Source organism: Carcharodon carcharias, chromosome 16 (assembly GCF_017639515.1).
Source record: "Carcharodon carcharias isolate sCarCar2 chromosome 16, sCarCar2.pri, whole genome shotgun sequence".
NCBI lineage: Eukaryota > Metazoa > Chordata > Chondrichthyes > Lamniformes > Lamnidae > Carcharodon > Carcharodon carcharias.
In genome coordinates, this window is record NC_054482.1 from 90,546,393 (window position 1) to 90,569,555 (window position 23,163).

Genomic DNA, 23,163 nt, shown 5'->3' on the forward strand with positions numbered 1-23,163 from the left:
AGCATCCGCAGTTTTTTGTTTTTAGTCCATGAGCCTTTGTAGCTGAGTTTCCATGTGGGTGACTAGAGCAGCATCATTAGCATAGGGAAGTTCTCTGATCAGGGTGCAATGTATTTTTGTTTTCACTTTCAGATTGTAGTTTTCCATCTGACTTAGTATGCAAATGGACTCCTTCCATAACTACAGGGAAGGCAAAGTCAGAAGCATGGAGGAAAGATGCCAAACAGAGTGGGGCCTTGGACACAGCCCTGTTTCACTTCATTATATGAAGGAATCAAGTGTGCGCTTGGCCCTACCATCACCAAAGTTGTCCCCCTGAAGTTGGGAGATGATGAAGTACTTACCAACAGAAATAAACAGATGTCCTGCTGGGCTGAACATTATTGAGCTGTACTCCTGTGAAGTGGATATTTCTCACCTCTGCGTTTGACGGTCTCCTACAGTTAGATGAAGAACCCTCATCAACTGAGCTTGAGAAGGCCATAGTTTGCTTAGCAAACAGAAAGATATCCAGCAAGGATAGAATCTCAACCAAACTGCTCAAGAACAAAAAATCCCATCTATTGTCACAACTTTATGACCATCTCCTTCTCTACTGATAAGTTGGCTCCATTCCACAGGAGGTGTGTGATGCAACAATCGTCACACGATAGAAAAATAAAGGCAACAGAAGAGGCTACAACAACTACAGGGGTATCTCACTCCTTAGCATCACTGGGAAGATCTTTGCTAGGGTCATACTTAAAAGACTCCATCTAATTGCTCACTGAGTGCACCTAGAGGTACAGTGCAGTTTCCACAGTGTCCAAAGCTCTACTGTGGACATGATCTTCACCTTATACCAGCTACAAGCAAAGTATACCTCTTTACCCTCTTTTCATAAATAAGGCATTCGACACTGTCAGCAGATCAGGACTCTGCAAGATTTTGAGGAAAACTGGCTGTCCGCCAAAGCTCCTCAGTCTCATCCACTCCTTCCACAACAATATGCATAGTTTGAGACTCCACATTTACATCTTACATCACCATTATCTTTCCAACTCATTCACTAATGTCACACCACCTCGACTAAGCACAGGAGTTTTGCTACCTAACAAGCCAGTAAAAAGGTTCTGTTTCAAACAGAGACAAATATTTTGCAATAGAATTAAGTAATTTATCTCAATTTAATCTTAATCTGCTGATGTCTATAACCCATGTATGCTTTTCTCACACAATTTATAACATTATCAAAACAACTTGATTGAATAACCACTTGCAAGTCATTTCCAAGGCAATTATTACTCCATATAACACTGAAGCTTGTATCCCTTCACTGTGCGAAGAAGAAAATGATGATGACATCACATTTTGAGCTGAAGGAAATTACTAACTAACTTGGATTTGATGAGCTACAGGCTGCTAGAAAGTGTCAGAAAGCAACAAACTTAGCCAAATAGAGGTAGGGAAGAGATTTACAAATAATGTCTTCAAGGAGTAACACATAAATGATGAACAGAAGGGATCAAGAATTCAGCTCTCATGCTCCAATTCAGCAAGAGGTAGAAGGGCATGTAAGAAAATGCTATAAAATAAAGTTTGTTTTGTTATTTTAGAAGTAGGCATTTTAGGAATATGGGGTTCTGGTTGGACATTGGAAATAAGAAGATAAAGCCATTATTTAGCCTATTTCTGTGCTTAGGTTTTAGTGACTACATTGGAATACATAGCAGCAGAATTATGGGAGAGATGTGTGGTGGGGATAGACCATGGAGAAACAGCGAAGAAGAGTAATGTGGTCAGTAATGTCGAAGATGGCAGAGAAGAGACCAGAAGAATGAACCACTTTCAGTCAAAAAGGATGCTTGGTAAATTTATATAAAAACAAAAAAACTGCGGATGCTGGAAATCCAAAACAAAAACAAAAACAGAATTACCTGGAAAAACTCAGCAGGTCTGGCAGCATCGGCGGAGAAGAAAAGAGTTGACGTTTCGAGTCAAATCTCAATTTAATCTTAATCTGCTGATGTCTATAACCCATGTATGCTTTTCTCACACAATTTATAACATTATCAAAACAACTTGATTGAATAACCACTTGCAAGTCATTTCCAAGGCAATTATTACTCCATATAACACTGAAGCTTGTATCCCTTCACTGTGCGAAGAAGAAAATGATGATGACATCACATTTTGAGCTGAAGGAAATTACTAACTAACTTGGATTTGATGAGCTACAGGCTGCTAGAAAGTGTCAGAAAGCAACAAACTTAGCCAAATAGAGGTAGGGAAGAGATTTACAAATAATGTCTTCAAGGAGTAACACATAAATGATGAACAGAAGGGATCAAGAATTCAGCTCTCATGCTCCAATTCAGCAAGAGGTAGAAGGGCATGTAAGAAAATGCTAAGAAATATTTCAACTCTTTCTTGGACTCGAACTCAAGTTCTGTCGAAGGGTCATGAGGACTCGAAACGTCAACTCTTTTCTTCTCCGCCGATGCTGCCAGACCTGCTGAGTTTTTCCAGGTAATTCTGTTTTTGTTTTTGCTTGGTAAATTTAACTGTGGTAGTCTCAATCTTAAAGGTAAGTTTTGAAATTAAATTAGTAACTATTGAACAGGGAGTAGCAAAGTGTTTGTGGCAATGAAGGGCATGTAATTCAGTCTCTAGGGTGAAAAATGAACCTACAACCTCCTGACTCAGAAGGGATAACGCTTTTAATTATCTAAAGCTGCAAAGGGAATGTAGACATGCTTTCTGCACCAGACCAGCAAGAAGATGAGACTGTTACATTTCAGCCAAGGCTGACATTTCAGACAAGTACTGAGAAAACATTACATTAAAAGGAGTCACATCTTTCAGATTAGACATCAGCCCTGTCAGACGCACAAAACAGATTTCACATCCAACCAACATTCTTCCTTCAAACACTATTATAAAAAAACAACTGGTCATTCTTCATTTGCCACTTCTGGGGCCGGCCATACATAAGCTGGCTATTACATTTGCCTACATAACTGTAATTCATTAGATGTATAAAGAAACTCACATCCAAAGGACATGAAAAGATAATATATAGGTGCAAGTTTTTTTTTCTAATAAACTTTGAATTTTCCCATGTTAATCTGGTGATTACCCCCAGCCTGTGATGTTACATTTGTAATGGATTTTACAGTTTCTGCTTCAATGCCTCAATGTGGCCAGAATTTACATGTTAAAATAAAAATCTAATATCCCTCACATTCTAACAAAAATTTTGAGTTCACATACCTTTGTTATAAAATTTCCAGCCAGTGGAAACAATCTTTCACTGTTTACTATTGCAACCATTTCATTATTTATTTGATCCTGTTTGAGTCTTTCTTTACTATAACCTCTTAGAACAGTGGTTAACTTCAAAGGTACTTCATTACTATGAAACGTTTTTGGATGTCCAGAGGTCACGAAAGGTGCTATTCAAGTGCAAGTTATTTCTCAGAAGAAGCTCTGAAGAAGAGTCATAACGGTTTTGAAACATTAACTCTGTTTCTCTCTCCACAGATGCTGCCAGCCCTGCTGAGTTTTTAGAGCATTTTATGTTTGTATTTCAGATTTCCAGCATGGCAGTATTTTGCTTTTATTCCTTTCATTCTTGGTAGAATTCTAGAAAATCTTGGCTCTGTCCTTTCCTTTGGCTCTAATATCCTTCCTATCACCCACACTCCAACCACAGCCTGACCAATAAATGTACAAATTCAACATTATAATCAATGCCCTACGTATAAAATCCAGAATGCTAACATTTTCTGAATTTCTATTTTTTTAATTTGCCTTCTTACCTTTAATGGTTTACCTATCTGGATCAACTCTGTACTTCATTCTGTTTAAGAATATTAACATGTAGGGTATACTTGTTTTTATTTCCCCCCCCACTAAATTTACTGCTTCACATTTTCCTATGTTGAACTGCATCTGTCACCTATTAACTCATCCACTAACCTGTCTACATCTTCTTGCAATCCTCCTCATGCTCATAATTTAGGATCCTTTCTGTTCACGAGTTCTGAGAGTTCTGCGGGTGCAGTTTTTCACGAACTGAAGAATTCAGTAATTGAGAAAGGTAATATCTTTAACAATACAGATGTAGCAAATTCAGATGTTTTGCTCCATTTTCTCCATTGTGTTGGTTATTTAATACTAGTTAAAAATCATTTAATAACATCCTGCTACCTCTTGGACTGAGCTTTTGGTTGCCTATCCTAATATCTCATGTGCCTCAGCATTTTGTTTGATTTACATTCCTGTAAAGTGCCTCACCACCAAAGGTGCTACATGAATGGAAGTTGTTGTTATGGTAGTGCTTATTTATTCAATAGTAATTGTTATGCCATGATGGCACTGAGTGAAGGCAGCGGTAGACCTGGGCCACCCATCCTTCAGAGTTGAGCAGCTTGTCAACTCTGACCCAGTCACTTGTACAAGTTACCCAAGGTCTGCTAATACCTGTGAAAATATAACCCAGCAACATCCAGTAACCACATTTCTCAGAGGTTACCTCAATCAACCGTTTAAATTAGTCTGAAGCCTCATTTGACATGTAAATAGGATTAATGCCTAAAGTAAGAGTGGTCAATCCAGATAACCCCCACCTCCCCCCTAAGAAATTAAACCCAGTGACTTTAGAAAAGGAAAGAAAATCAGTACATTGCATTTAAAATATAAATTAGAATAGAAATAAAACCAACTTACACTACTTCAAACTCTTTGAGGGTATCAGTAACCCTTTAAGGTGTAAAGCGCACCTGGTGGTACTTTTTACAATGCTGACCTAATTTAACTAAAACTGCTCGGAATGAAATCTGACATATTTTGAACTCGTACTTGGTGCAGGGGTGGGGGTGTAACAGGTTATTCATCTACAGGTTTCAGCACAGTCAAGCCCAATTCTGTCTTCTGGATCACAAAGTTTGAACCGATATGACAGAAAATTAACTGGTTGCTTCTTTAACCTAATGTTCTGACTGCACCTTTGTTCTAAACAGTAGAGATACTCAATGGTTTCACTTCACAAGGCATTCCAATGGTGTGGAAGAACAGTTTTGTTCCTTGCAAAAATACTGAACCAATTATTAAAAAGCCCATTTAAGTTACACATGCAAACTGTGCTAATTCTCAATAAATACCCTGAATATTAACCAATGTAATATGTGGGAGTCTATCTCCGATACTGATGAGAAGTATTAGACTTGTTCCCTATCTTCACAGCCAGTGATTTGGCATTGTGTGGGACTCCACAATAAGTCCCTTGAATTTCTGCACTTACCGAATGTAGCCCAATGTGGGTTGGCAAGGAATAAAAAGTCTGTCTTTGTGGGCATCTGCATAGGCACAGCCATCTCCTCTGTTGTCCACCACTGGATTCTCCAGTTCCCTAAGAGTTACCCACAAATTACATTTTCAGAACTTTCTAACAGGAATGATATATAAGCACTCGTACTTTAAATACTGATTCTGAAGCACTCTTAGTAGTGCAATCATTAGTTTGGAACATGCCATAACCTAACTAACCATTTATTAAACTGCCCCTTTTACAGAAAGATACAGATCTATTCATTATAAAACTATTAAAAGTGGAATAGCCACAATATTTTTCTACATTTGCCATGTCATGTAATTTGTTAGCCAGGCTTACAATTTTACATAAAAGGTCCTGGGAATACTGAAAATTCCTGTTTCTCAGCAAAGCTGGATGCTAAAAAATCACTTGCACAACACATCACACGTGGTCTACCTATCTTTAATTGGGTATATGCATGAGGCATTGTGTGACTTGTTGTGGAAAACAACTACTATTAGTCACTTATATAGCATCTTTAATGTTGAAAAATGGCCCAAAATGATTCATAGAAACCTAATCAAGAATCTGGTGGCTGAGAACAAAGAAGAAAATTTAGAAGGGGTGACCAATATTTGCTCAACAAATAGCGTTGTAAAAGGATCAGAGGAATGTGAACAGTCGGAAAGGTTTATGGAGGGAATTCCAGAGTGTGGCACCTATAGGCTTAAAGCACAGCTGCCGACGGTGGGGAAGAATGCACAAGAGGCCAGGGAAAATTAAGTTCCTGGGGCCCATTTGCTCCCTCAAAAAAGCATAAAAGACCTCATAGCACTATTCAAAGAGGAGCAGAGAAATGCACCAGGTGTTCAGGCGAATAGCTTTGCTCAACCAACATCACTAAAAAACAGACTTCATCTCACTGCTGCTTGTGGGAACTTGAGCGCAAATTGGTTGCCTGTGTTTCGCTGCATTACAACAGTAACTACGCATAAAAATTACTTCACTGACTTTAGGACATCCTCTGGTTGTGTAAGGCACTATACAAGTGCAAGTTTGTTCTTTATTCTTTTGGAACTCAACTAGACCAGACCTGAATTTATATAACATACCCCAATCACACATTTTCATGCTTTCACTGGTGCTGCATGAGGGGAGACCTGCACAGTCCTCATCAGCCTGCAAAAGCAGACTGGTCATATCCAAAGTGCCAATGAGCATATCTGCAGGCATTTTCACAACTACAATATGGAACTGTCTTTACAGAATTCAGGTAAGCATAGAGCAAGATGAAGAACTACATCACATGCCATAGGGAGACCTGCCGCTAACATGTGATTTAGGGCTGGCACAACTAATGGCTAATGTTCTCTACTTACTTCTAGTCATGATGCAATGCTGATGTATAAGGATGGTGCTAAGGGCTGACAAACAGGGTCACCTTCCACCAGTTTACACAACATGATATCCACTTAAACAAAATAGGGTACTGGGTTGCTCTATCACTTTCCTATAGACTGGTGACTACACACTGGATTTCCGTTCAATATACTGTAATTTTTTACATCTCTCCTTCAGCCTCGAGAAAAGCTACCAAGGCATTGATTTTTTTTCCAAAGGCTGCAAGGATCTGAGTCCCCTTTTCTGCCACTTCCCTTTAATTGCCCACATCCCTTTACCCTTCATCTATGCACAATTTCCTACTACGATCACTAGTGCGTTACAGCACTTGGGTAAATCTGCACCTGTAGCTGCAATTAACTATGCAAAAGTACTAATTCACAAAATTTAGCCAGTGTTTCCAATTTACTGTTGACAAGATTTGCATCAATGCTTAACCTATTAGATTACACAAGAGCATGAAAGTCACATCCTTAACTTCCAAATAAATTTAGGGTTTGATGACCTGTAACCTTGTTAAACCCTGGGAAGAAGCTCAAACGAATCAAGTTTCTCCATGAGGTTTAAGGAATAGCTGCAGCAATCACAGGAAGATTGTCATGACTAAAGCCAACACCAAATACTGGAAACAGGTACCTGTTCTGGCAAAATGACTTAAGCCTATAAGAAATTACAAATCTTTGAGCATACTTAGACGCATAGATATGTGTAATATCCTCAGCTCTTCCTTTCAAATGATTTTGTTAAAGAGACAGATTCAATGTGTATTAATAACCTTCCAATAATATGGCAAAAGAATCAAAAATTATGAAGACTCCTTCAACATGACGATTGCGTAATTATCATCAGCATGGCAAACTTGGACATTTCAATAAAACTCATCTAGCTTTTGTGTGTTTGCTCACAAGCTGCTGAGCATTGTTGACTGTAAGTAAGTCTTCAGAAGCAAAATAGCAGAAGTTGAGAAGACATCAAAATCTGGAGCAGGCAGCTGGAGCATGTCAGGTGGTACGAATTTGACATTTTAACAGCTGTGACTGTATTCTGGGAGGAACGTTTCCAGATTAATAAGAAAGAAAACTGACAAAATAAGCAGAACCAAGGTAATAAAGGAAAATGTATTAATCATGCAGTTCACATAAACATCTGTTCTGAGTTTGTTATCCTAGATCAGCCCCAAATTAGTAGATGTCACTGTTGCATTGAATACACATCTATAATTGCAGTAAAAAGGGAGAAAATATCAGAAACAGTTTTGAACAGTTCACTGCGTGAATACACATTCTACTTGGAACAGGTTAAAGAGACTAGGGCAAATTCGGGCTCACTCGCCGTGTTCTGCACTGAGTTAACAGTTCTCAGCCGCAGTGGAGTGGATGCGTTAGTCTCAACAACCACGAGCTAGAAGGAAAAAGAAAATCAGCGAGGTTTTCAATTCCTCATTACTAGCCATTGCTGGGAGGTGTATATGAACACCAAACCTGAAATGGTTGCTTCCCATTTCCCAGCATTAATATCATTCTTTGATGAGAGCAGAATTGTTCCTTCTCCATCTCCCCATAAAAAAATGTGGCCGTGGGGCATAAATGGCAATGTTGTGCAGGTTGAAATAGGTGGATTTGGTGATGGCAAGGATGTAGGAAGCTCAGTTCAGTGTCCAACAGGACCTCTTAAAGAGATGCTCAGCATGTAGGTTAGCTCTCCTAAATGTCCTTGCTAAATTAGGCAAACTTTCTAAGTTGCATCCCCACCAGTTTAAATTACTTCAGAGCAAGTTATTCAAAACTCTGAACAACGGAACAGTTAGGAAAATATTATGCAGCTTTAAAATCCTAATTGTATTGTTAAAGTAATTTTGCTCCTAGGGTTGTCAATTAATCATAATTTGTGATTAATGCATTTATTTTTTGAGAGATTAGCTTTAACGTGCATTAATTGTGAAACTTACCACAGGTATGAATTGGTAGGAATACATTTTTGTCTACCAGCACCACAGTTTTAACTTGATGAATCGCAGCTTCTTCCTGCTGCTGGCATTGTCAATCAAGCACATGCTGTTTTCTCTGCTCAGAGCAAATAATCTTGCCGTTGTGGTTCCCAAATCTTCATGATAATGGGTAAAAAGGTGAAACAGTAACGACTTGCATTTATATACAATACCCTTAAAGTAAAATGTTGCAAGGGCTTCACAGGAGCATAATCAGACAAAATATGACTCAGAACCTAAGACACATCAGGAAAGGTGATCAAAAGCTTGGTCAAAGAATATCTTAAAAGGAGGAGAGAGAGGTGGAGAAGTTCATTTATTTTTTCTTTATTCTACCATGGGATGTGGGCATCGCTGGCAAGGCTAGCATTTGTTGCCCATCCCCAATTGCCCTTCAGCTGAGTAGCTTGCTAAGCAACTGCAGAGGGCAGTTAAGAGTCAACCACTATACTGCAGGTCTGGAGTCACATGTAGGCCAGACAAGGGTGGCAGGTTTCGTTCCCTAATGGACATTAATGAACCAGATAGGTTTTTACAACAATCAATGATAGATGTCATGGTCACTATTACTGAGACTAGCTTTATATTCCAGATATATTAATTTAAATTCTACCAGCTGTCGTGAAATTTGAACCCATGTCCCCACAGCATTAGTCCGGGCCTCTGAAATATTAGTCCAGTGACATTACCACAATGCCACCATCTTCCTATAAAGGGCAGGAATTTCAAAACTTTGGAGCCAGATTTTGGATGCATGTGCAGGGAAATTGCTTGTTGCAAAAATTGGAATGTAAACCCATGCAAGACATTGTTTACAGAACTTGAATTCTTTGTTCTCACAGGTTTAGATTAAGCTTTTTTTAAAAAAAGCATCTTGTTGATTTGTAATGTATCTAATATCAAGCAGCAGGATTTTAATGCCCTTTCCAAAGTCTGTTAGCTCTGTGTGTCGAGCTACGGTGGTGCTACAATTTAGCAGGGTCTGGTTTTTAGCTTTCAGTATTAAAATGCAAGCCATTACTTCCTTTAATTAGTGTAGCAATGATGTATGAATTTAACGGGATTCTGCTTTGATACTTAGAAATGAGTAATTGGAAGCTAAATTGGACAACCCCTGAAAACTGGCACAGGGATCGCTATGCAGAATTAACACGCACCTACTTGATTCCAAAGCTGGCAACACACCAACTTTTTGCTGTCTGCTCATTTCATGCCAAGCGCATTGTTGACTGGCTGGATATATCAGCAGGAGACCAAAATTGTGACTGGCTAGCACCACTTAAAATTAGCCTGCACCTCTTAAGGGGAAGGTGCACTGTGGCTCGACAAGGTGCTGGGAGTCATGGCTGAAGAGCAGCTAACCTGGAAAAGAGTGAGGAAGGGCTCAACAGGGGAGATAGCAAACTCAAAGGTTTAGACAATGCACTGAAAAAGGAGAAGAGATCCTATATCCACAGGAGGCCAGTCAGCCCTCCAGACACATGGACAAAAGACAGCAAGAGCAAATGGGCTTGAAGGTCAGTGCCAGATGCCATGGTCAGGTCAGTAAATGCACTTTCAAATGTCACATCTTACCAACTGCACCACTCAAAAACTGTTCAAGTCAGTACACCTCTATTACTCACCTACCAACAATCTCTATCAATCACAACTCATACCAAACTTTCATGTGCTTCACTTCACCCTTAAGTACTGAGCACTGCTGCAAGCCTCACATTCACAGTTTGCACACACTGTCAGCCATTCAACCACAACAGCCTCATTGACTAGCCACACTGCATGATACACTTTCCATTCTGGCAAGACAAGATGGGATGCAACTGGAGGCAGGAGTTAACCAAAGGGAACCAGGTGCATCTGCATTTCTTAATCCCCAAGGAGAGTGTTAGCCATCATGGGATTCTTAAGGGGGAGGTGGTGGGGAGGGGCTTGTCGTACTTTGAGTTGTTTGCCTAATTTGGTCCCCACCTGACACCCAGCTCTCACCTGTGGCTCCGAGAAGTTGCTTACCTGCTGCAACAGCCACACTATGGGCAGCCACTTAGACAAGCGGGCTAAACAAGCTGATGTTGGCTGACAGGTCTCAAACTCTCAGTGAGTTTGGGATTTGCCTATCTCTAGCATGTGAAGGCTGTTTCGGCGGACTGGGCAGAAGAAATGGCTTGACTAATTCAGTGGTCAAGAAGGCAGTCCAGCATAGCACCGTGGAGTGTGAAGAGCATGACGAGGCACAAAAGATGTCATGGTCATCCACTGCATCCAAAGAAGTCTTCAGTCGTAACTGTTCTCCATGCCACTGAACTCAGGCTTCTGCGACCGAGAGAGTGGGATTGCTCCTGTGCAATGGTTCTCCCACTTTAAAAATATTCTTGCACAGGTTTTTGTGCAAATTCATCTTTGTTTCTTTCTTCCAAAGTCCTGCAGCAATAGAGGCATGGCAAAGTAACAGGTGGGGTTGGCTACTCGTGGTCGTAGTCACAAACCTGTACGCAGGCGGCCCTTGGACTAGTGACTGCTCAACTCTGCACCCGGGGCAGCAGAGGAGTTTAGCGATATCTAGGGTAACTAGGCAGCCCTCTTTAGGATAGCACTGCCCACCCTTTGTGAGGGATGGGGTTAGAAAAGGTACCCTAAACATTGCCAGCCCTACAAACGTCTGGCCAGTTTACTGCAGCTGGCAGATCATCCACGAGGCGGTCAAATAACTTCAAAATCAAACAAAATGATTCATCAATGGAGCCTGGAATATCCAGACTCTACTGGAGAGAAGGTACGCAACATGACCTGAAAAGAGAACAGCTCTTATATCTAAAGAACTAGCACGTTATCATATCGACATTGTGGCACTGAATGAGACAAGGCTCGCTGATGAGGGCTCACTAAAGGAAGACTAAGGTGACTACGCTTTTTTCTGGAAGGGAAAAATGGAGAGTGAGGACAGGATATATGGTGTAGGATTCTCAATCAGATCATCTTTGATGAAAGACATTACTGCACTCCCTGTTGGGATCAACAAGCGCCTCATAATTGTGTTTTCCACTCGGCTGAACAAGCCACATGACCTTCATCAACCCCTAAGCACCAACTCTCAACAGCCCCCGAGGACGTGAAAGAACAACTCTACAAGGGTCTGGATCAAGTCCATTAAGTCCATGTCTGTCAATGATAAGCTCAAGGTTCTAGGAGACTTCAATGCCTGGGCGGGGAAAGTCAGAGATAACTGGAAAGGAATTCTGGGTAATCACAAGGTTGGAAAACTTAACAGCAATGGCCAGTTACTCATGAACAAATGTGCTGAGCACAATCTTTACATTACCAACACAATGTTCAGGCAAGCTGATAAGTACAAGACTACTTGGATGCATCCAAGGTCAAAACAGTGACACATGATCAACTACATCATTGCGCGTCAGAAAGATCTCAGGATGTACAAATTACACGGGCAAAACAATGCGCATAATGTTGGGCAGATCACAGACTAATCTGAGCAATTCTCAACTTGCGAATTGCTCTAACTCAGCGCAAGCGACCAAAAGCCGTCAGAGCTCCTTTCAATACGGCTAAACATGAATAGCAACGCTTGCTACAACCAGTTTCAGAACACACAATCAAAAACTCAAAGCTAGCATGTCCCTTGTTGCAGCCCGTGTCAAGAAGTAGAGCAAATTTAAAGACATTGTCACTGAAACAGCAAACACTATTTGTGGGCCGAAGAAGCGAGTGCTTCAGGGTTGGTTTGATGAAAATAACGAAAACATCTCTCAAATCCTGAAGGCCAAAAATAGAGCATATATGGAGTGGTAGAATGATCCAACCTCCACCTCCAAAAGAGACAGGTTTTGACACCTAAAGAGCAAAGTTCAGAGAGAACTGTATGTGATGCAAGACGGATAGTGGGAAAGGAAAGTTGAAGAATTACAACAATATGCAGACTCCCACAGCTCAAAAAAGTTCTTCAGTTCTATTAAATATGTACATGGACCTTCTAGGTCAGGCTCCACACTACTGCTCTCAGGCGATGGATCGTCCTTGATCAAAAATCATGCAGAAGTAAGAGACAGATGGGCAAAACACTTCAGCAGCCTGCTGAACAGACCATCTACCATCAACCACACAGCCCTCAACCAGATTCCTCAGCGGCCATTAGTTGACGAGGTTGATTTGCCTCCTTCTGTTGATGAGATCAAGAAAGCTATTAAGCAGGTGAACTCAGGCAAGGCTACAGGGAAAGATGGAATCCCAACAGAAATTTTCAAAGGAGCAGGTCCTGACATGATAGAGGTCTTCCATGATATTCTCCTGTGTATCTGGAATGAAGAAAAGATGCCAAATGACTTTCACGATGGAATGATAGTTGCTCTCTAAGGCAATGCAAGAAAGCAGAATGTAGCAACTACAGGGGTATCTCACTTCTGTCCACAGAAGGAAAGATGTTTTTTTGCATCATCCTGATGTGGTAGAAACAAATCTGCCCAAGGCTCAGTGTGGCTTTTGACCAGGTCACAGCGTTGTGGACATGATGTTCACTATGAGACAAATCCAAGAAAAATGCCTCAAGCACAGCATGGCCCTTTACTTCATTTTCGTTGATCTTGCAAAGGCCAATCTGCAGGGAGGCCCTCTGGACAATCTTAGAACAGCGTGGATGGCCAAAAAAATTTGTCAAGGTCATATAGCTGTTCCACAACGGAATGACGGGCCAGGTCATTTTAAATGGCAAATCATCAACTCCCTTTGAATCTTGAACAGAGTAAAGCAGGGCAGCGTTCTAGCATCAGTTCTATTCTACCTGTTCTTTAACCTGCTCTTTACCTGTGTCCTTAGCCATTCTGTCAAGGATCTTGAAGGAGGAGTGCATCTCCAATATCAGCTTGATGACTCACTTTTTGACCTACGAGGTTGCAGTGTAAAAACCAAAACTCTGAGGAACTCATCCAGGAAGTCCTTTTCACCAATGATTTTGCCTTAAAACAAGCGATTTGCAGAGCATGGTTGACAGATTTTGAGAGGCTTCAAAGCTGTTTGGATCGACCATCAATCTTGGAAAGATAGAGGTTCTATATCAGCCCTTGCCAAATTCTAGCACTGTTCAACCAGACATCTCCATCATGATACAAAGCTGAAGAACACTGATAGCTTCAAATACCCAGGAACCATTATCTCCAGTGATGATTCACTTGATAATGAAATATTAACTAGGATCAGCAAGGCGAGCCAGGAGCTTGGAAGTCTTCACACCAGAGTAGTAAACTACCACGAAGATCGAGATATACAACATTTTTGTCATCACTTACCTCCTCTATGGACTTTATACCACAAAAACATAAAACAGTTGGAACAATTTCACATGCGTACTCTTCGCTCCATTCTTGGCAAGATCAGATCACAAACCTTGAAATCTTCGACTGAGCTCAGACAACAAGCATTGAGGCAATGCTCCTGAGAGCCCATCTGCGCTGGATAGAGTATGTAATTAGAATGAAGGACCATCTCATTCCGAGACAGCTGCAGTATGGAGAGCTAGTGTCAGACAAAAGAAACCAAAGTCAGCTGCACAAGCACTACAAGGACATGCTTGGGAATTCTGAAGTGGTGCAGGGTCAAGCCTAATGAGCTGGAAGAATTAGCGTGAGAAAGAACTCATTGGGGAGCTGCAATCTGTACAGCTTCTTTCACATTTGAAAAGGATTGATGTCAACATCTTATTGCTGCCCATGGACAACATCATAGAGCAACATCTATCCATGTCACAGCACAAGTTCCAATGCCCCAAATGTTTCCGACTCTGTGTAGTAGACTGGGACTACATAACCATCTCAACGTTCATCATTGATGAGTCTGCACATCTATCGTCTTCTTCGAACTCAACGGACAACACATTATTGCTGAGGCCGTGTCCAGCATGGGGGCTGAAATCATCAAAGATGATAGTATCCTCAGACCTAATTCTCTTTCTCACAGCCTACATTCCCCTCATTCCACAATGTCATCGGATTTACAAGCTGCAGGCAGTATAAGCATGCACCTCTTATTTCCCCCCATCACCCTTCCCTTTCTTTTCAGATACCCATGTGGTGCAACTTGGTCAGGCAGTAGAGGGAAACAGCAAGAAGAGGGTGGGAACAAAGGTACTACACCACCACACGACTTCACACATGTAGCCACCAACTCTGCTACCAACTTTGCACATATGTCAGAGGAATGATTAGAGGCATAATCTGGATCTGGTGAGAACCAAGCACAAGTGCACAAAAGGCAGGGCAGCAAGTAAAGATAGTGCAGGTGCCAGCTTGCTGGAGGGTGAGTGGTTAGTTTGAAGAAGCTAGGGCTGTTCTCTAGGGAGCAAAGGAAGTTGAGGGGAAATCTGATAGAGGTGCACAAATTATGACAGGTTTAGATAAGGTAGAAGAAAAGCTGTTCCCAATAGCCAATGGTGAAAGGACTAGGGGACACAGATTTAAGGTTTTAGGCAAAAGATGCAGAGAGGGGGTGTGAAGAAGAATTTTGTATGCAGCGAGTGGTGATGACTTGGAACTCTCTGCCTACCAGCATGGTGGAAGCAGGTACTTATCAATGATTTCAAAAGGAAATTGGATAGATACTTGAGGAAAATAAATTTAGAGGGCCATCGGGATGGAGCAAATTGCTCTACTGAATGCCGACACAGGACTCCTTCTATGCCGTTATGTCTCTATAGCCCGCGTCGCTCAGTAGCCACCCTTTGGTTTGATGCGGTGACTGAAATGCAACTTGCACAACAGACTGCTACAGAATGAAGACACAACGGCTACCAGGACACTGGGCATTGGCCTGCACAAGTCTCTGTCTATAGCCAAAAACCAGGCGAAAGCTGAGAGAGCAGAGTCTCTTTTCTTTCCAGTATAGAGCAAAGTGTTTATGATGCCTGCAAAGAGATGTGCATGCAGTTATTGGCCTGCTATATTTTGGGGAAGCCTGCAATGCTAGCAAAGCCACTTGCTTTGCCTGCTTGTCTCTGGCGGGAGAGAATGAAATATAATTAGCTCTCTTTGAATACTGAGCCTTAAATTACCTCCATTATGCAACAGTAGATGGAAAATTGTGAGATGTTGCAACTATCTCCGTCTCCAGCCTGGAAGGCATCAGATGCATATAAGTTCATCGCTATGGCTGTGAAGGGTGACCATTGTCAATGCAGTCCTGGTCCTGCTCAGAGGCTGCAGTTCTAGCAGTAGTAAGGGAAAGATTTTCAGTGTGGACATCCATAAAGCTTTGTTCCTTGCTGAGGTTCAAGTTGGAGAGTATAGCTCGCTGAACACACTGGGCAAATATGTTCGCACAATTCCACTTATGCAATTAAGGCACCTTAACGCATCTATCATCTTACACAGCTAAAAATGAAAATGTACTTATTATTTTTGATTCCTACCCAACATTTTCAACCTAAAATCTGCTACAGAAGATTTTCTCCCTCCTCCTTCTTCCAGCAGGTTGACCTGCTCTGTGGACTCTGTTCATTCTCCAAGTCATAATGTATTCCAAGGAGAATGCCTACTAGTGCACGGATGTCTGGAACTACTGGTTTGTATGGAAGTCCTGAACACAGCAAAAAGTCCTTCTGCACATGCCAACCACCTCCCTGTAGACTTTTGTAACTTGAAACACCAAGCTTTGCGGAACCATAGTAACAGCCAGAAGAATTAACTAGCGACTAATTTGTAAGTAGTTCAAGATCCCTGAAACTAGTGCTTCTGGGGTATGGGACAGTGCAAGCAGGTGAGGGTCGGTCCTTCCTAATTCAGATGTGCAGAGTTCGGGGAGCGTTGGCTGGAGTGATGTGGTCTAAAGTAGCACCACTGGTATCAAATCGGTTTTGCATGCTGATTAAACATCATGGATGTGTCCTGTTCTACATTCTTTCAAGGGATATTCACTGTCGCATGCACCAATGTGGCATCCGGCACAATTCCCCCCCACAATTGTGCCCATGCCAAGGACAGAATTTTTGAGCTTTAAAGGCACTTGTAGCACCCAAGAAAACAGCATCAATTTTGCCTGCTTTTATGGTCTGCACAATTGCATTCAATTAGGGCAACTTATCACATCTATCATCCTACACAGCTAGAAATGAAAACACACGTTATTTTTGCTTCCTACCCGAACACTTTCATTCTGAAATCTGCGATAGAAGATTCAACATCCATTTGTCTAAATTCTGAGCTTCTGCTCTTTTACATGTATCATTAATAGTTATTAACTGATGAAATACAGGTCACAATTCCAGAATCTGTGTCTTTATCTGCAATTTCTCTGGACACTGTTCCAATGGACAAGATATTCTGCCATGAGCAGTGTCTCAAAATAGCTTAAAAAAAAACTTTCAAATTAGTTAAAGGTTAATTGAAAATAATTTGGACTTACATTTTGGAATCTAACTTCAGCAGAAATCCCAGTCTATCATATTCTGAAAAAGAATAGAAAAGACAGATAATTCAATAAACTAGCACTACATTTCCCTATAGGTTAAATACCTTAAAAACTTGATATTAGCACTACTTAGTTCTGAATACTATTTTCAGTTCTTCACAAGATTTTCAAACATTTTCATAACCTTCAAAGAATTATTTTCCAGCCAACCTTCAAGGTTTAAAAACAATTAACTTCTAATGTGCCCCAATCCACCTTTGACTGGATAAATCTTGATCAAATTGATATACGTCTTGTGCATGCAATCTCAGGCAGCTTCTGGAGCCAATATTTAGATATCATACACAAAGTTTGTGACAACTTTGCTAGTGATAATGAACTCATCAAATTAAATGTAAATAAGCCCATCTCATTTGCACATCAGAACTCACTATTTCTGTACACCAGCCCCCATAACATTATTCTCCTGAACAGATAAGCTCGTGAACATCTTTGTGTGTCCCACCACTATTTTTCAAGAATGCAAATTAAGAACATGATGCTTTTATGCACTTAATGTATTTCCCTAGAATTCCAGAAAATATTACGGATAGTACACAGTCTTCAAAAGGTGACAGTCTGAAATTTCTTTTTATTCATTTACAGGATGTGGGATTCACTGGTTGGGTCAGCATTTATTGCCCATCCCTAGTTGCTCTTGGGGTGGTGGTGAGCTGCCTTCTTCAGCCACTGTGCTGTTACGGAGGGAATACCAGGATTTTGACAGTGAAGGAACAGCGCTATAGTTCCAAGCCAGGATGGTGTGTGACTTGGAGGGGGACTTCCAGATGATGGTGTTCCCATGCATTTGCTGCCCTTTTCCTCCTAGATGGTAGTGGTCATGGGTTTCGAAGGCGCTGCCTAAAGAGCTTTCATGAATTCCTGCAGTGCATCTTGTAGATGGCACACATTGCTACTACTGTTCATCGGTGGTGGAGTGAATGCTTGTGGATGTGGTGCCAATCAAGTGGGCTGCCTTGTTCCTGGATGGTGTCAAGCTTCTTGAGTGCTGTGGCAGCTGCACTCATCCAGGCAAGTGGGGAGTATTCCAACACATTCCTGACTTGGATGGTGGACAAGCTTTGAGGAGTCAAGAGGTGAGTTACTTGTTGCAAGATTCCTAGGCTCTGACCTACTCTTGTAGCCACAGTATTTATATGGATAGTCCAGTTCAGTTTCTGGTCAACGGTAACCCTCAGGATGTTAATAGTAGGGGATTCAGTGTTGGTAATTGAACCCACTGAACATCATTGTCAGCCCAAGCTTAGATATTGTCCAAGCCTTGCTGCATTTGGACATGGACTGCTTCAGTATCTGAGGATCTGCAAATAGTTCTGAACATTGTGCAATCATCAGCAAGCATCCCCATTTCTGACCTTATGATGGAAGGAAGATCATTGATGAAGCAGCCGAAGATGGTTTGGCCGAGGACATACCCTGATGAACTTCTGCAATGATGTCCTGGAGCTGAGATGATTGACCTCCAACAACCACAACCATCCTCCTTTGTGCTAGGTATGACTCCAACCAGTGGAAAATTTTCCTAATGACTCCCATTGACCCCAGTTTTGCTAGGGTTCCTGGGTGACACATTTGGACAAATGCAGCCTTGATGTCAAGGGCAGTCACTCTCACCTCACCTTGGGAGTTCAGTTCTTTTGTCCATGTTTGAAACAAGGCTGTAATGAGGTTAGGGGCTAAGTGGCCCTGGAAGAACCCAAACTGGGCATCAGTGAGCAGGTTATTGCTATTCAAGCACCACTTGATAGCACTGTTGATGACCTCTCCCATTACTTTACTGATGATCAAGAGTAGACTAATGGAGTGGTAATTGGCCGGGTTGGATTTGTCCTGATTTTTGTGTACAGGACATACCTGGGCAACTTTCCACATAGCCGGGTAAATGCCAGTGTTGTAGCTGTATTCGAACAGTTTGGCTAAGAGTGCAGCAAGTTCTGGAGCACAAGTCTTCAGTACTATTGTCGGAATATCGTCAGGGCCCATAGCCTTTGCACTAGCCAGTGTCTTCAGCCATTTCTTGACATCGCGTGGAGTGAATTGAATTGGCTGAAGACTGGCATCTGTGATGCTGGGGACCTCTGGAGGAGGCCGAGATGAATCACCACTTCTGGCTGAAGATTGTAGCAAATGCTTCAGCCTTATCTTTTGCACCGATGTGCTGGGCTCCCCCATTATTGAGGATGGGGATATTTGTGGAGCCTCCTCCTCCAGTGAGTTGTTTAATTGTCCACCACCATTCACGGACTGGATGCGGCAGCACTTCAGAGCTTAGATCTAATGCATTGGTTGTGCGATCACTGAGCTCTATCACTTGATGCTTATGCTGTTTGGCACACAAGTAGTCCTGTGTTATGGATTCACCAGGTTGACACTTCATTTTTAGGCCTGCCTGGTGCTGCTCTTGGCATGCCCTCCTGCACTCTTCATTGAATCAGGGTTGATCCCCTGGCCTGATGGTAATCGTAGAGTGGGACATATGCTGGGCCATGAGGTTACAGATTGTGTTTAAGTACAATTCTGCTTCTGATGGCCTACAGCGCTTCATGGGTATCCAGTCTTGAGTTGCTAGATCTGTTTGAAACCTATCCCATTTAGCACGGTGGTAGTGCCTCACAACACGATGGGAGGGTATCCTCAATCTGAAGACAGGACTTCGTCTCCACAAAGTGGTCATTTCTACCGATACTGTCATGGGCAGATGCATCTGCAGCAGGCAGGTTGGTGAGGATGAGGTTAAGTATGTTTTTCCTTTTTATTGGTTCCCTCACCACCTACTGCTAACCTAGTCTAGCTATGTCATTCAGGACTCAGCCAGCTTAGTCCGTAGAGGTGCTACCAAGCCACCCTTGGTGATGGACATTGAAGTCGACCATCCGGAGTATAGTCTGCGCCCTTAACATCCTCAGTGCTTCCTCCTCCATGGAGGAGCACTGATTCATCAGCTGAGGGGGGACGGTACATGGCAATCAGCAATAGGTTTCCTTGCCCATGTTTGACCTGGTCATGGGATCCGGAGTCAACGTTGAGGACTCCCAGGGTAACTCCCTCCCGACTGTATACCACTGCCGTTGGGACCCAGGAATACCCAGGAATCTGATTAAATGAAACTGCATTTTCACAAAGGTATTTAATCTGGGACATTATCTGTAGGATATGATTCTGTGAAGATGACGATGTCAGGTCGTTGAGCCAGCTCTCCCAATTTTGGCACTAGCTCCCAGATGTTAGGTCAATGCCAGGTGGTCTGTCCAGTTTCATTCCTTTTATGAGACTTGGTAGCAGTTTGATACAACTGAGTGGCTCGCTTGGGCCATTTCAGAGGGCATTTAAGAGTCAACCACATTGCTGTGGGTCTGCAGTTCCATGTAGGTCAGACCAGATAAGGACAACAGATTTCCTTCTCTAAAGGACATTAATGAACCAGATGGGATCTTACAACAATCAACAATGGTCATTGGACTTTTAATTCCACCTGAATTCCACTGTGAATTTAAATTCCACCATCTGCCGTGACAGGTTTCGAACCCAGGTCTCCAGAGCGTTACCTTGGGTCTCTGAAGTACCAGCAACAATATCTCTATGGCCATTGCCTTCCTCAAATATAGCATGTGGTGGGATCCAGCATGTGGTGAGAGGATCAAGAGACAAGCATATTTGCAAATATATGACATTTCTTAATTCTATAATACATTTGGGCTTGATATAAATACAAAACCGGAATCACAACATAATGTGTGGTTTAAACAAATCAATAGTACAAATGCTCTCCAATATTTATATTTAAAAACAGAATATATGACGGGGATGGGGTGGAAAAAGATATAAAAATAAAAGAGAATACAAGAAAAAAAAGTGAATGTCCTGTTCAAAATTCAAACTTCCAAACCAGAAAATCAGTTGTAGCGGTTCAAAAGTTCAGCACTCCACAAAATAAGTTCATGATCATGGTACACCATCAAGAAAGGTTACTGCGTAGAGTCCCATTGTACAAATTTTGATCTTTATCAGCACACCACCCTTCATCCACAGAATCTGAGTCCAAATCCAGAACAGATTCCGAGAACTGAATCCTCCTTGTAAAAGTTCGAAGTAAATGGATTTACAGGATTCTCACCAATTTTTCATATAGGTCATCAATATAAAACTGCTCATAATTTAGCATTACTTGGTACTAAGCCAGCAGTTTCACACTCAATAGTATATAAGAATGGCTTACAGGGGAGTGACATTAAGTCATTACAGAAAAAATGGGCTGAATGGTCTTTTTTGTGCGGTAACCATTCTATGATTGTATTGGACAGCAAAGCAGGCTCCATGGGCTGTAAGTCTGCTCCTGCCCCTATTTATGCTCTTATTTTATTTAACTAATATTTCAGATCATCAGCCTGCCAGAGTAGCAGTCAGTTGATATCAGCAGCACCTCTAATGATGTACTGGATTAGCACCTATTTCATTCACTGTAACTCACTGTAAAGGAGAACTACTGGAATCCCTCCTGTAGCTGAAACTGACACTGAGGTATCCATTATTTTGATGTCCAATTATCTCACTGCTTTGGAAAGAATATTTCAGGAACTCATCCTGACTGTACTAAATACATGCTCGCTGCATCATATCAGCCAATTTTACTTTAATCCGAAGGAGTTCATGCCAGATAGCCTAATTTTAGTGCTCCAGCAGTTAAGTAATCTTAGAAGCACTTTGCTTAGCAAATTTTTTTCACATGTCTTAAAGGGGAATGATTACTTTTTTTTTTCAAATTGAACACCAAACTCCTTTCTGAATTCAGTTCAGAATTACTTCTCTATTGCTGAAAAAAAAAGAGATGCTGTCGAATCTTTTTGTCATGCACTCATCAGGACATACGCAACAATGCCATATTGCAAAGGAATCAACAATTTATGCTGATTGGCACCCTTTTCTCATGCAGTATAAATTGTTGCTCCCTTGAAAATGTGGTATTCTTGTGTCTGTCCTGATGAGTGCAAAGCAAAGAGCTTCAGCAATATGTCTCTTTTCTCAGCAATACTAAACTTCCATACTGCCAAGCGACTATGATTAATTCTCTATTATCAGTTTACTCCATTACTAGTTTATGCTTTATCCTATGTATTTGTGATACTCCATAATGTTTCCCAGGTTATTTGCTGGCTGCTGTTGGATTTTTCTTCAAAGTAAATTCATACCGTTTTTCTCCCTAGGGAAGTTTTGGAATATAGTTAATGTAAAATGTTGTTAATGGCATTATTACAGATCACAATTAGTTTGGAACAATGACCAAGGCATAAACTTCAGAGTAATATTTTGATATAGAGTTGAAATTATTAGTAGAAATTATTGTGCGCATTGCTTTTGTCAAACTACTCTACATTTGTGATTAGACCACACACACTGAATGAAAAACAGAAACGGAGCTTAGTCAGACAAAGTTAACACCAAACTTTTAACTGTAGCTATTCTTGTGCAAAATTAATTAGGCCAAAATTGTTTATACTGAGAGCAGTCACCATCTGCATCCAAACACTCCTTCCTATTGTGCACAGGGCATGTCTTGGCATATTCCTGTCAATCTCTTTGAAAGTGGTCATTCACATCACTGACACATGATGACACTACTCACTTAACACCGATCATATTTTATATATACAATCACCATCTAATTAGAGTATGGAGGCAGAAGAAATACTTATCTTGTGCAAAATGCTCTACATCAGGAATAAACAAAAGACAACTGCAAACTACACATTTCCATATGTGCACAGCACTTTTGATTTTACTATACACAGAAGTAACAGTTTTTCTACTGTACAAATTGCTTAGATTTCTAGGATAAATTGTAGGATTGACAACTGTCTACAATTTCAGAACTGTAAATGCAAAATGGAATATATTTGCAAAATTACTATTTCGTCCTATTATTCCCAATCTATACATGAATAACATCACAGCTGTATTTATTATAACACTTTATACATCTATTCCCGGGACCAAAAAGATTTTAAAGTTTCAAAAG

General features: G+C 41.2%; 1 protein-coding gene across 1 annotated transcript in view; it reads right to left on the reverse strand.

Annotated features, from left to right (window-relative positions):
- The window catches only part of LOC121289276 (CMP-N-acetylneuraminate-beta-1,4-galactoside alpha-2,3-sialyltransferase-like), a 651,606-nt gene that overhangs the window by 387,295 nt on the left and 241,148 nt on the right, over positions 1-23,163 (reverse strand). Inside the window, exon 3 of the mRNA XM_041208545.1 lies at positions 17,085-17,127. Within this exon, the coding sequence (XP_041064479.1) occupies positions 17,085-17,127 (43 nt within the window). The remainder of the gene's footprint in view (positions 1-17,084; positions 17,128-23,163) is intronic.